The sequence below is a fragment of the Solanum dulcamara genome, chromosome 4 (genome assembly GCF_947179165.1).
Source record: "Solanum dulcamara chromosome 4, daSolDulc1.2, whole genome shotgun sequence".
NCBI lineage: Eukaryota > Viridiplantae > Streptophyta > Magnoliopsida > Solanales > Solanaceae > Solanum > Solanum dulcamara.
Genome location: NC_077240.1, coordinates 18653846 through 18667946, shown reverse-complemented (window position 1 = coordinate 18667946; position 14101 = coordinate 18653846). Strand labels below are relative to the sequence as shown.

Genomic DNA, 14101 nt, shown 5'->3' with positions numbered 1-14101 from the left:
TCCCACTGCTTGTGCAATGTCAGGTCTTGTACATACCATGACGAACATTAAACTTCCCACTGCTGATGCATACGGTACTCGAGACATCTTCATCCTCTCTGCTTCATTGCTAGGACTCATACTTGAGGATAACTTGAAATTAATAGGAAGTGGGGTAGAAATTGACTTACAGTCTTGCATCTTGAAGCGTCTCAAGATTTTCTTCAAGTAGTTCTTTTGAGAAAGCCAAATCTTCCTATTATTTCTGTCTCGGTGAATTTGCATCCCTAGAATCTTGTTTGCTGGTCCCAAGTCCTTCATTTCAAACTCCCTAGCCAATTGTGCCTTTAAATTTGTGAGACGATCTTTGTTGGGGCCTGCTACCAACATATCGTCAACATACAACAACAAAATAACAAAATCTTCATCACCAAATCTCTTGCAATAAACACAAGGATCTGAACTATGTCTGTTGTATCCAAGGCTTATAATGAAGGAATCAAATCTCTTATACCAACATCTCGGCGCCTGTTTGAGACCGTATAGAGATTTGTTCAACCTGCAAACCAAGTTCTCTTTTCTCTGTTCTTCAAAACCTTCTGGTTGGAGCATATAAATTTCTTCTTCAAGTTCTCCATGAAGAAATGCAGTTTTGACATCTAACTGCTCCAAGTACAAGTCAAATGTAGCACACATCGCCAGGACCACTCGAATTGTTGTGAGTCGAACCACCGGAGAAAATATCTCATTGAAGTCTATTCCTTCTTTCTGAGCGAATCCTTTCACCACCAATCTTGCACGATACTTCTCCACTTGATCATTACCACTGCGTTTGATCTTGTAAACCCATTTGTTTCCAATGGCCTTCCTTCCTTGTGGTAATTGAACAAGATCCCATGTTTTATTTTTATGAAGATCTTCAATTTCTTCTTGCATTGCAGCCACCCACAGAGATGATTCTTGGCCTTTCATAGCCTCGTGAAAAGTTGAAGGCTCTCCATCTTCTGTTAGTAGACAGTATGCAATATTACTCTCCATAGAATAATTTGAGTGCCAAGCTGGTTCTCTTCACTCCCTAGTTGACCGTCGAACTTCTGGAGTTTCGATCTCAGCTTGCTCTTGTTCTTCGTGCTCTAGTGCTGCTTCAGAAGAAATTGGAACTTCTTTTATTTCTTCAACTTCAACTGTAGTAGTCTCTGATTTTTCTTTTGAAGTGCTACCTTCTTTTGCTTGTATCTTGTTTTTAACAAATACAACATCCCTGTTGATTACCACCTTGCGGGCTGTGGGATCCCACAAGCGATACTCCTTGACTCCATCAGCATACCCTAAGAAAATGCATTCCCTGGATTTTGGATCCAACTTCGATTTTTCTTGGGTGTTGTACATAACATAAGCAGGACTTCCGAATATATGTAAGCGAGAATAATCAGCTGGTTTTCCTGTCCACATCTCTATTGGCGTTTTCAGATCAATTGCGGTTGATGGTGACCGATTGATCACATAACAAGCGGTTTTGACTGCTTCTGCCCAGAATGGTTTTTCGAACCCTGCAGTTGCCAACATAGCTCTTGTCCGTTCCAACAAGGTTCTGTTCATCCGCTCTGCTACTTCATTTTGTTGTGGAGTATATGCCACCGTGAATTGCCGTTTAATACCTTCTTGTTTACAGAAGTTATTAAATTCATCACCAGTGTATTCTCCTCCATTATCTGTCCTCAAACATTTGATCTTTTTCTAAGATTCAAGTTCCACCCGCGCTTTGAATTCTTTGAAAACTGGAAAAACATCTGCCTTTCTCTTGATTGGATACACCCAACTTCTCCTGGAGTAATTATCGATGAATGACAAAAAATATTTCGCTCCTCCTAGAGACTCCACCGGTGCTTGCCAGACATCAGAGTGAACCAGATCTAGTATTTCCTTGCTTTTAGCAGAGAAACTGCTAAACTTCAGTCTATTTTGCTTGCTGGTAACACAATGCTCACAAAAGAGTAGTGAAACCTTTTTGAGCCCTGGAAGAAGTTTTTGCTCAGCAAGAATCTTCAAACCTCGTTCCGACATATGACCAAGTTTACGATGCCACATCATCGTTGATTCTTCAAATGAACTTGCTGACGCGGTTGATGTTTCTCCTTCTTGGTGTGTTTCACCTTTAAGAACATATAGATTTGCAGCAAGTTTTTCTGCTTTCATCACTACAAGCGCTCCTTTGGATATTCTCATGACTCCACCATGAGTCTTATACGAACATCCATTATCATCTAGTTGTCCTAAAGACAATAGATTCTTCTTCAAGTCTTTTACATGTCGTACCTCCTGGATGGTGCGAATCGTGCCATCATACATCTTTATTTTGATGGACCCAATACCAATAACATCCAAAGCATGATCGTTTCCCATGAACACAGAACCTCCTGAGATAGGATTATATTGATGGAACCATTCTCTCCTGAAAGTCATGTGCCATGTTGCTCCTGTGTCCATGATCCAGACATCAGCGAAACGTTTTCTGCCTTCATTATTTGATATTGCCTCACTACATAAAATATCGCCATCATCCGAGGTACATGCAACATTCTCTTGAGCATTTGATGGCTCAGAGTTTTCACTCTTCTTATTGAACCGACAATCTTTCTTGAAGTGCCCTTTCTTGCCACAGTTGTAGCACTTGATATTCTTCTTACTTCTTGATTGAGATCTGCCATGATTGTGACTCCCACTAGGGCCACGTTCCGTTGGTCTTCCTCTCACCATCATCAAGGCTTCAGCTTGCTACGAACTTGCTTGTCTGTCTTCCTTATTTTTGCGCCGATTTTCTTCTTCCAAAACAGCGGCTGCAATTTCATCGAAAACTAGACTGTCTTTATTGTTCGTCAATTTGATGATGAGTTGATCATACGAGTCAGGCAGACTTTGAAGTAGAAGCTCCGCACGTTCAGTCCCCTCTATTTTGCAACCCATTGTCGTAAGTTGCGAAAACAGAGTATTTAAAGTATTGATGTGTTCAGTAACTGACATGGACTCTGCCATTCGAAGAGTATACAGTCTTCTTTTTAAGAAGATTTTATTATGCAAAGACTTGGCCTCATACAACCCTGTAAGAGTATCCCATATTTCCTTCGCTGTCCGCTTTTCTGCCACACTCGACAACACTTGATCAGCTAGTGTCAAGTGTAGATCAGCAACTGCGTTGCTGTCTATGTCATTCCACTTGCTGTCATCAGCAAAGTCTGCGGGCCTGCCTTCAATTGCAGTTAAACAATTGTCTTTTCTCAATATCGCTTTTATTTTCATTTTTCACAATGAGAAATTAGTCTCATTGAACTTTTCAACGTCAAAGTTTGTTGTACTCGACATTGTTATTTGCTTCACACCCTTCTAGATCATTTCTGAATATTTTTGCGAACAATCGTGACAAACTGTATCATCACCGAAATTTACTATTCACGTAAATAGTACTATTCACCGAATTTTACTATTCACGAAAATTTACTATTCACGAATAGTATCTTTGCATAAAACAGACAGAATAACCGAGGGCTCTGATACCACTGTTGGGGGGAGGAAGCACCACAACTAAAGTTTGATATGATGAAACTAATGAAAATAAATTAGACACGAGAATTTTACGTGGAAACCCCTCTAACTTATAGAAGGGAAAAACCACGGGGTAGAAGGATCTCACTATAAAAATATGGAGTACACCACTCTCAAATACAAGGAGAAAACAACAATTAACACTTCTCTCTTGTAAAAGGAACAACTACTAAAGAGGACACTCAAAACTAAAATATTTATCTTGGTGTATAACTCTCTTTGTATTCTTACTCTCTCTTTCTGGGATGGGATAAATGAGGGCAAGAGGTCTTCTATTTATAGGAAACTAGAAATGCGTAAAATCCGCGTATTGAACCTCCCTTTTTGACTACGTGTTCAAAACGCGTTTTGTTCCTTTTTGACTACGCGTTCAAAACGCGTTTTGTTGACTACGCGTTCAAAACGCGTTTTGTTGACTACGCGTTCAAAACGCGTTTTGACTATCTTGCACTATGTATAGTACTCTTTCTGTCTCAACGATGTTATTTGGTGTAACTTTTCTGCATGATAGTATCTTCTCAGATATACGAAAGAGATTTATGGGCTTTGAAACTAGATATATACTAAATTTATCATCACCAACCCACTGATGTTGATATGTTGGCCTGTATTTTCTAAAAGATCTCATCTGTTCAAAGTTTCTGCTTGGGCGGATATTTGTGGAAAAAGTTAATTAAGGGCCAGTCAGGGGTTAGATTGGGCCAGAATCTGTCCAGCCAGCCAGCCCTTCCCACACCCCTTCCCCTTCAACCCCAGCCCTTTTAGTGGGTCAGTTCTGTCCAGGCTCAAGTGGGTAGGAGGTAGGCCAACCCTGATGTTAGATATGCTATTAATATATCGATGGAATATCACATAGGATTATTTCATAGCAGTGACGTAGATGTCAGCATGATTTCATACACGAAATTAAAAAGGAGAAAGTGGAGTAAGAGAGTAAATAGTTTTGGCCATTAGTCTATTAAGGATAAATAATTTGGATTAAGTCCAATTTGAATAAATAGTTTCACAATGTGTAATTTTTTTCTAAATTATACTATATATTTTTGGCTATATTTAAGCGCTATCCATCCGGATTTGCTGACAAATTCTTGTGATCCAACTTGGTCAATACTCAATAGTAGTAGTAAGTATGAGGCCGTTTGGATTGACTTATAAGTTGCTTATAAGCTGTTTTCAGTTTTTTTTTGAATGTTTGGCTGGCCAACTTAAAGTCATTTTGTGCTTAAAATAAGCCTCAATAAATAGTTGGGTTTATTTAGATGAACTTATTTTAAGCAGTTTATAAGTTGAAAACAACTTATAAGTCAAAAAAAAGTTGGCATGCACCTACTTTTTTTTTAAAACTTATAAATAGTTTTTAACTTATAAGCTGATTAAAAATAAGTCAATCCAAACATGCTATTTATCTTATTGGAACTTATGTGAAACCTACCTACTAGGCTACCAAACAAATTAAAGAGGTAATAAAGGTTCCTAAGTCATAGCAAACTGTCCTTTTCCGAAAGGTAGTTGGTTGAACGTTCGTATAATAAAATATATAAGGCAACAAACTTCTTCTTAATTCTTCGATCCAACAACTGGCAGTTCCATAAACTAAATTAAAGGTGAAGAAAAAATCATTTTATTTCTTACAACAATATGCACACAAAATTAGCGCTCATGAAAATAAACAAAGGGGGAACAAAAATAACAGCTGAATTAACAATAGAAAATAAAATTAATAATAATGATTCAAATTAAAGCACTGCCTCTCGCCTAGCATATGAACACAAACAAAGCTCCCAATACAACTGAAACTCCGACCACAAATTTGCTCATGCTGCCAAAAACTCCGGTTGCTCCATTAGGTGTCGTTGGCGTAGACTTCGTGGGAGTATTAGGTGTGGCTGGTGAATCAGAAGGAGTTGAAGGAGTAGTTGACGGAGTTGAAGGAGTAGTTGACGGAGTTGATGGAGTAGCAGGAGTGGAGCTATCTTTGACGTCAATAGACAATTTCATGCCAGATTGACAATGACCAAAAGTAGGACAAGTAAAGTACATTGGACCAGATTTGGAAAGTTTGATTGTGGTCTTTCCATCACTGTGTGACTCGATGGCGTTACCGGTGTTGCAATTGTCATAGTCATCTTTGTTAATTACATCCACTCCGTGACTTCCACCATAGTTGAACTCTGATCATTCATCATGAAAATTCAAATTTTAGTCTAAAAGAAATAATTAATCACAATAGAGAAATTTTAAACTTTCAGTTTCTTTGTTAATTGCAATTAGGTAAATTGAAGATATAATCTATGATAAAAGTTAATATTGCATCGTCGTGCACCATTTAGTTGACACTTAAAAACACAGGGTACTCTGTTTTTCCCACTCATAAATCTCTTTGTTTCCAAAAAAAAAAAAAACAGCATATCTGATGCTCTCTGTGTTTGCAATATATCTCTAAGGATTTTCATTTTCCTTTTTCACATATTGAAGATTTTAGACCTGTTATAATGTCAAACATTTAAAATTGACCTCCACTCTTCAAAATAGCCTGGCAATTATGTCTACTTGATATACGTAATACGGTAAAAGATACGATGAGATGGTTGCGTCGCTCGATTCTTAATTCAAAAGCCTCGACTTTGATCCTTAAAAGTAAAAACGATATTTTAATAAGCTACCAAACACACATCCAAATTAATCGGATCTATATGTTACAAATATTATATGCCTAAAGATGAAAATTAACACAAGTTGAAAGACTAACCAAGGGTGTCACCAACGGTGAAGGTTTCACCAGCAGCCCAAGTGGTGTAATCTCCAGATTGGGTCCACCCGCCGCTGCCTCCGACGACATGGTTGGCAGCAAAAGCCACCGGAGAAGCAACAAGAAGAAAGAGGAGAGTTACTACCGCTGACACTGCCATAATTACTTAATTAAATTAACAAAAAAAAATATTCAAAGTTTACAAAAATTGTTGTTGAAGAGTGAAGAACGAAAGAAAGGAAGGAAAGTACACATTTGGCAAATGATGTGTGCCTTACTTATATAGAGTGTTTGAGCTTATTGAAACTTTGAATGTCATGTAATTTCAATGCTAGAAGTAACCTTTAAAAAAATATATATAAATTCCAGAGTTTATTGCTTGTGAGATAATATTAAACATGGGATTTGGTGCAGTTCTACTTTCCCATGTCTACCTAATATTATTAGCAATCATATTTGAATGTCTTTCTCTATACTTTTGCTGACTTTGTGGCATGTCTAAATGTCGTGGCATTACTCCTTGGAACTTAAGCTTTGCTATTACTTGCCTTTCTCGCCACACAAAAAAAAAAAAAAACAAATAAACAAACTTTGTTTTGATTAATAATTTGACTCATAAAACACAACGTTAGAGATCTAAAGTGAAAATTGAATGGAGGTTTTAAATTATTAAAAAAATATTTTTGTATAAAGTATATTCTTTTAGCTCTGAGATACAAAATCACTAATAACTTTATTATAGTTGATTTATTCTAATAATTTTTATTCAATTGATAATATCATCAATTTATTTAATTTTTCTTGACGCATAGTATTTCAAATGTATCAAACTTGTTTTAATAATTTTTTTTCCTTTTATTAGACAAACTAAATAACCAATAGCTAGGCTAGCTATGGGTATCATTTAGACACGACTTTACATGTTTTTTGAGAATATACTTAATTGGCGTCAACTGGTAAAGTTGTTGTCATGTGACCAGGAGGTCACAGGTTCAAGCCTTGAAAATAGCCTATGACAGAAATGCAAGGTAAGACTGCGTACAATATAGACCTTTGTGGTCGGACCCTTCCCCGGATCCTGCGCATAGCGAGAGCTTTAATGCACCAGACTGCCCTTTTATACTTAATTGGTGCCACCCAATATGTAAAAAAATTATCATATCATGCAAACAGTAGGTTTTGGCAAAACAAATAAAAAACTTTAATAATGAATCGATCTGAGAAAATGATTGTCACGTATTTGACTTTGGACCAATCAATATAATTAATTTTATTGTATTGGTTGGGTTTGTTACTTGTTAGGCCATGCATTAGTTGTCCTCTAATCCAATCAGAGATGATCGCAGTTTCAATTAGTCAAATGAACGGTTTACATTTGTTAAAAAATTATTAGTTAACAAAAATGGGTTAGTTATAATTAGAAAAACTTGCTGTCATATAAAATTTCGTGTATAAGTTGTGCTCAATATAAAATAGTAATCAATTTCTAACAATTCAACTACTGTTAGTTCTAAATATATCTTGAAATATTTTTAAAATATTGTAAATGTCTTTAATATTTTTTTTGACTTTATCAACCGTTAAAATTTTAAAAAATATATCTAGAGTTGTAAAATTCTTTAATATTTTTTTACTTTATTAATCGTTAAAGCAAAACGATTGAATGGAAATCTTATATTATTTCCTAGGGAAATCCTAGAATACCAAAATTATTGTAAATGAGTCGATGGGTATAGTTTAATATAGACATTCCAATAGAACATGGAAATGAGTTGGTTTCGATTTGAATCTTTTCTGATTGGAAATTTGGAATAGTTGAGAATTTTTTTTTAAAAAAATAAAATTGGCTTTAGTTTAATGATTGATGATAGAAGAAGAAATTATAACATCCAAAGTTCAACGGAATAAACGGAGATGAATACAAATATAATAAAGAGTGTAACTGGTAAAGTTGTTGTCATGTGACCAGGAGGTCACGATTCACGAATTTCAAGCCTTGGAAACAGCCTCTGACAGAAATGTAAGGTAAGACTGCGTACAATAAATCCTTGTAAGCTGGCCCTTTTCTGGACTCTGCGCATAGAGAAAGCTTAGTGCAGAGAGTTGCCCCATTAGTGTAAATTTTTTAAAGAAATAAATGATTTTGAGCATAAAATGATGTGAGAATACATACAAATTAACTCTTCATTTGCATTATTTTATGACGGTTTTTGGCTGATATGAAATTCAAGAAAAAAAACAAAAAACTTGGCACATATCAAAAGTGATCTTACAAGTTGTGGTTATGACATTTTTATAGCTATAAAATCATGTTACTAAAGATGAAATTAGTGGTTATTAGTTTGAAGTTACAAAACTTCAAATACAAAAATGTGTTATTCATTTTTAAAAGAATTTAAAAAATTAACGTGCCAAATAAAATGGAACTAGCGGATTAATAATAAGATAAAAGAAATGAATTGGGTAAATTTGGAAATTTTCGTCTCCCATACATCAAAAGAAAAAATAATACTCCTATGCTCAATTTTAGCGGCACCTTTCATATTTTGAGATTTAACAAGTTTTTCTTTTATTGTAACCCTTTTATATGTTTTTTAAAATATCATAAATTATTAATTATTGTGACTCTTATAGAACTGTTTATATAGTTTTCAAATATATTAATTTTATTTAATTTTAAAAAAGATTTCATGTCTGAATCCTGATTTAAAATTAAATTGTTTGATTCTCCAAAATGTTAATTGTGTCATATAAATTGAGACAGGTGTGAGGGAGTAGAATTTTGAGAAAAACGTGATGCCAAGTCTTTTGATTGGTGGTATGAAATATGCAAAATTCCTTGAAAGGATTTGACTGCAAATAATGCATCTGGTGAAGAACTAAAACATATTTTCTTAAAAGAACTTTGAAACAAAAATAAAATAAAAATGATTTCTTTAATTTCGTGGATAATAGAGAATAGACAATAGGAATTTGGATCATCCTACTTGAGAACTTTAAACCCCTTTTAAAAAGAAAAAAATTGAATTTGGGGTAAAATTAACGAACATCCATATTATAGTTCATGTAATTGAAAAACTATTGTCATAGATTTTATCTTCTATATGTGAAATTTCAAGATATTATCATGAAATTTTATTTTTTAAAGATTAGATTGAAAAAGTGTTTAAGTGGGACTATTTCTTCTTGAATAACTTGAAGGCTGAAGCTGATGAATGGATTGGGCCAATTAGTCAAACGAAACCCATTTTAACACTAAAAATAAGTGGTTATTTTATCTTTTTATTTTGTTTCAAAATAAATACTCAATATTTTAGATAATCAAGAAAAAATCATTTTCTTCTTTCGAAAATACTCTTATTTTAATACATGAAGTTTTACATCACTAAAGAGTCATCTCTTTTTCCGGACATTTAATTAAGGGTAAGATTTTAATTCATGAAGTAGATAGTTTTCTCAATGCGTATGTCCAAGCTTAAAAAACACCACTTTTTTTTTAACAGAGGAATTATTAGTATTATTATTATTATTATTAAGAATTCTGACATTTTCCCCACCACGATAAATGAATCTAGCTTCAAAGATTTCCTACAAATGTATATGTTTTATGGCAAGCACATAGCAACTATTCTATTGGATTGGAAAATTTAAAAATCATAACTTTGAAAGTTCTAACATTAAATAACTAAACCTGGAGTTATAAAAAATAATTGTGTATTCTTTGCAGCATAATTGACAGATAGAGTATTAAAAAAAAGTTAGAAAGAAGTATTAAAAACACTCCTAAATTTGGTGCGAATTATTAGTTTCATTTCAAACTATTGACAGGCTTAAAACCACCTTTTTACTTGGCTAACTTAACTTAAAATACATCCCCGTTCTTGCAACATGAGTGAAATACACTCCTAAATTCTCATCAACTTTAAGAGTGTTTTCAACACTTTTCTCGACTTTTTATTAAGAGCTCTATGCTCCAATAAGAATTTGAGATTGCTTGCTATGTCATGTGGCATTGGGAGTGTATCTAAGATTAGTTAATCAAGTAGAGGAGTGTTTTTAAGCGTGTCAACAATTCGGGGACGAAACTCATGATTTGCGCCAAATTCGAAGATGTTTTCAATACTTCTCTCAAAAAACAATGTTGAGATCAAGTTGAGATCTTTTGGGAAATTACATCCAATGATCTTAAAAAATCTTGAATTTTTGATTCTTGTTTGTCGTACTTTTAAGATTAAAAGTCAAAATTTGGTAAGCTTAAAGTTTTGTTCATGAGATGAGTGGGATCAAAAGGTCAAGATCATCCACTTTTAATGCGATAATCTTTAGATCTTTGCAAACAGATAAGGCTAGGACCTCGAAAGACAAGCGAGAAAATATGATTATTAATTTAAAATCCACAAGTGAATCCGACATTGTAATGTTCTGAAATTTCACTCGTGGAATTTAGGCTTATTTTTAATGTTAATAAGAGAATGGCTGACCTCATAAAACAAAAATAATAAGAAATTAATGTCCAAAAAAGATACTGTAAATATAATCTAAAACTTTATTGAAGGATTTTATGAATAAAACTATAAGATAAGTGTCAAAAACACATTTAAACTATCACTTTTTTTTTGTGTGTTTCATATCTAAACTATTAGAAGTGTGAGTTAATACCTAAACTATCACTTATCAGAGAAACACACTTCAGTGGTGTGTATAATACACTATTTCTACTCTCTATTTTTTAAAAAAATATTGTCACATGGCATTCCACATGGATAAAATATTCCACCTTGACAAAAAATTAAATAAACTATTAATATTAGTTAAAAATTAAAGACTAAAGTATTTCTATCCCTAAAAAAAAACTTTTTAAAAAAAATTTATTTTAAATTAAAAATTAAAAATATTTTGCTCACGTACTCCACCACCTCTTCCCCCGCCCCCCTCATCCCCCCACAATCCCCGTCCTTTAATTTTTTAAAATTTTTTAAATTTCTTTTATAAAATATTTTTAAAAAAAATTCATACTTCATCCCTCCCCCACTCCTTTCTAAAAATGTTATTATTTTTATTTTTTCAAAAAAAATTATACCCACCCCATCTAACCCTCTGCTCTTAATTTATATATATATATATATATATATATATATATATTTCATTTTATTTTAGATATGTACACATATTTTTGGGAAAATATTTTTTCCTACTTGCGTACCGAATATAATAGAAATAAAAAATATATATTTTAAGAAAAGAGAAAAAAATTGAAAACGGAGGGTTAGGTGGGGTGGGGTAGAATTTTATTTTTTAAAATAAAAATATCTAAATTATTATTTGAGGGGAGGGGGAGATAAAGTAAGAATTTTTTTAAAAATTTTTTATAGAAGAAATTTAATAAATAAAAATAAAACTAAAAAATTGGGGTGAAATATTTTGTCCATGTAAAGTGTTATGTAACAGTTTTTTAAATGAAAGAGGGAATGTAATATAGACATCATGATGAGAGTCGTAGAAAAGAGAGAGGTGTGTTTCTCAAACTAAGAAGTGATAGCTTAGCTGCTTAGGTATGAAACTGTAACACCCCGAAATTTTTTTCGCAAAAACTCGAACATTTCTTCACGTGTGTGTAGACTCGAACCGAAGGACTTGTAGTTTTATATATGATATAAGATTAATTCCTAAGTATTTGAAGTGTGTTAGATGTGTTTAGGGATCTCTAACACCAAGTCGAGTCCAAAGAACTCCAATCGATTAAGTTTTCGGAGGAGTTAGTATAAGGGTCAACTTCAAACGACCATATCTCCTACAATATGAACTGGGTGGACCACGACCTACTAAATTAAAGTTCTTTGAGTCTTCTTTCCAACGCCACCAAGATTGAAATTTTTGGAGTTCGGAGTCAAAAGTTATGACCATTTTACTACAGACTAGTACTGCAGGAATATTCAGGCCTGGGCGAAATTTAGGTTTGGCGCTCCAGTGGCGCCCCACGCCACTATAGCACCAGAAAACAGCCTCAGTAGTTTGGTCCTTGGCGCGATGCGCCACTAGTAGATGTGCAGGGTTTTAAGCCAATTTTGGCTTGGCGCTACAGTGGCGCGACGCGCCACTATAGCGCCAGCAAGATTTTTGCCCAATTTTCCAGATTTTTGAAGAGGGGCAACTTGAACTTTTTCCAAATTATATATACACCATCCTTGAGCATTTTGGACCATTATTTTCATCTTCTCTCTCTCTCTAAAAAGCCCTAGAAATTTTCCCTCTCTTTTTCTTCTTCTTCTTCTCCAAATCTATCTCCAACAAAGGGTGCCTTCAAGAGTTTCAAGAATTCAAGCCTCCCATTGAAGGCCTAACATCAAGGTCTCTTCAAAGTCTTCAAACAAGGTATGTAAGGCTAACCTAAAATATGGATTGAGTTCTTCCATATGCCCATAGATGTGTTGGTTAGGAGTTGTGAAAGAGTTGTACCTTCTAGGAAAGTTTTCTTGAAAGTTTTCCCTAAACTATGTAATGTTTTTTTTATACTAATGGTTGATTGATGATTTAAATGACTTGAGTTAATAAATAGTTATTTTTCATATTATTGACTACAAATGTATCTTTGTATATAGATTTATAGGTATTGACGATATTCTTGAGTTGAGTTTTGTTGAGAGTATGGATTCATGTTTCATTCACATGAACCCAAGATGAGATTTCTTGTCATAAGTGTCTTGAGGTTGAGATAGATAGTTGCGTGTATATATGTATTGATTGGAATGAAAAGAATGAATTGGATAGTTAAGAATGTCCCTTTTTTTCTGTAATTTGAACATAAGACTAAAATGAAGTTTGTGGAGTAGATGTTTGGATAATGATGTGGTGATAATATTTGATGATGGTGTGAGTGATGATGTGAATGGTGCTTATTTAATATGTGTAGAATGATTGGTGAAGAGGTTATGTTGATGAAGAGGTTATGTGATGAAGTGGATTGGAGTCTAATGTGATTATGTGATATGTGAATTGCATATTTTGAGTCGATTGGAGTCTTATGAGTATTTTGAAAATAAAGGATCTTTTGAGAAGGAGTTTTAAATAAATGATTTGTAAGTATTTTTGCGTAAACTATTTATACACTATTTTTGAGTTTAAGAAATGATTATTTTCATCTATGATTTAAAAAAAGTTTAAGCATAAGTTGAGTTTGAGAAGTCTTTTAATTATTTTTGAACATAAGTATTTTTAGTACAAATGAGTTGAGCATTTTTACATAAAAAGGTCTATTTTGAGATTGTATAAATTTTAAAGAGAAGAGTTTGATGAGTTGAGATGAGTTGATTTGAAAGAGCCCAATGAGGCTAAATGAGTATTTTGAGTATGTTACTCACTTGATAGATATATGAGCATATTGAGTCTTGGGAGGAGTATCGAGCACCGAATCGGGTAAGAGTAAAGTCCATACTCAAACCCAATAACTACGTCGCCAAACGTAGGAGGAGATTGAACCGTTAAAGTCGGATGCTTCCCCAAAATATTTGTCCTGACATTATAGGACTTGGTTGGATTGGATCCATGATTGGTTGATGCGTTCATACCCTGGCAAGGTATGAACGGATGCGGCAACAACGTCAGCTTGTTGTACTATCACTCGCTCATATGGTGATGGTTGTCGGTTAGAGAAACTCCCAATTGAATGGATTGTGCTTGATCTGATTGGTTTGATTGTGATTGTAGATGATTGAGTTGAATTGTAGGATATTGCATAACTTAATTTGCATATTTATTGAGTTGAGCCCCCTTGAG

The 14101-nt window shown here is 33.9% G+C and overlaps 1 protein-coding gene across 1 annotated transcript; it reads right to left on the bottom strand.

Annotated features, from left to right (window-relative positions):
- Window positions 1-5177: 5177 nt before the first annotated feature.
- On the bottom strand, window positions 5178-6590 carry LOC129884802 (uclacyanin-3-like). The gene is made up of 2 exons (XM_055959082.1): window positions 6329-6590; window positions 5178-5750 (listed from the first exon to the last, which is right to left on the bottom strand). Exons 1-2 carry the CDS (start codon window positions 6486-6488, stop codon window positions 5335-5337), a joined length of 576 nt encoding a protein of 191 aa, XP_055815057.1. The 5' UTR covers window positions 6489-6590; the 3' UTR covers window positions 5178-5334.
- Window positions 6591-14101: the final 7511 nt, after the last annotated feature.

Bases quoted from the DNA above. Each gene is read 5' to 3' on its own strand.
- LOC129884802 (XM_055959082.1), bottom strand. From the start codon at position 6,488: ATGGCAGTGTCAGCGGTAGTAACTCTCCTCTTTCTTCTTGTTGCTTCT. The intron at 5,751-6,328 runs GTTAGTCTTTCA...ATGAATGATCAG, and splicing joins CACCGTTGGTGACACCCTTG to AGTTCAACTATGGTGGAAGT.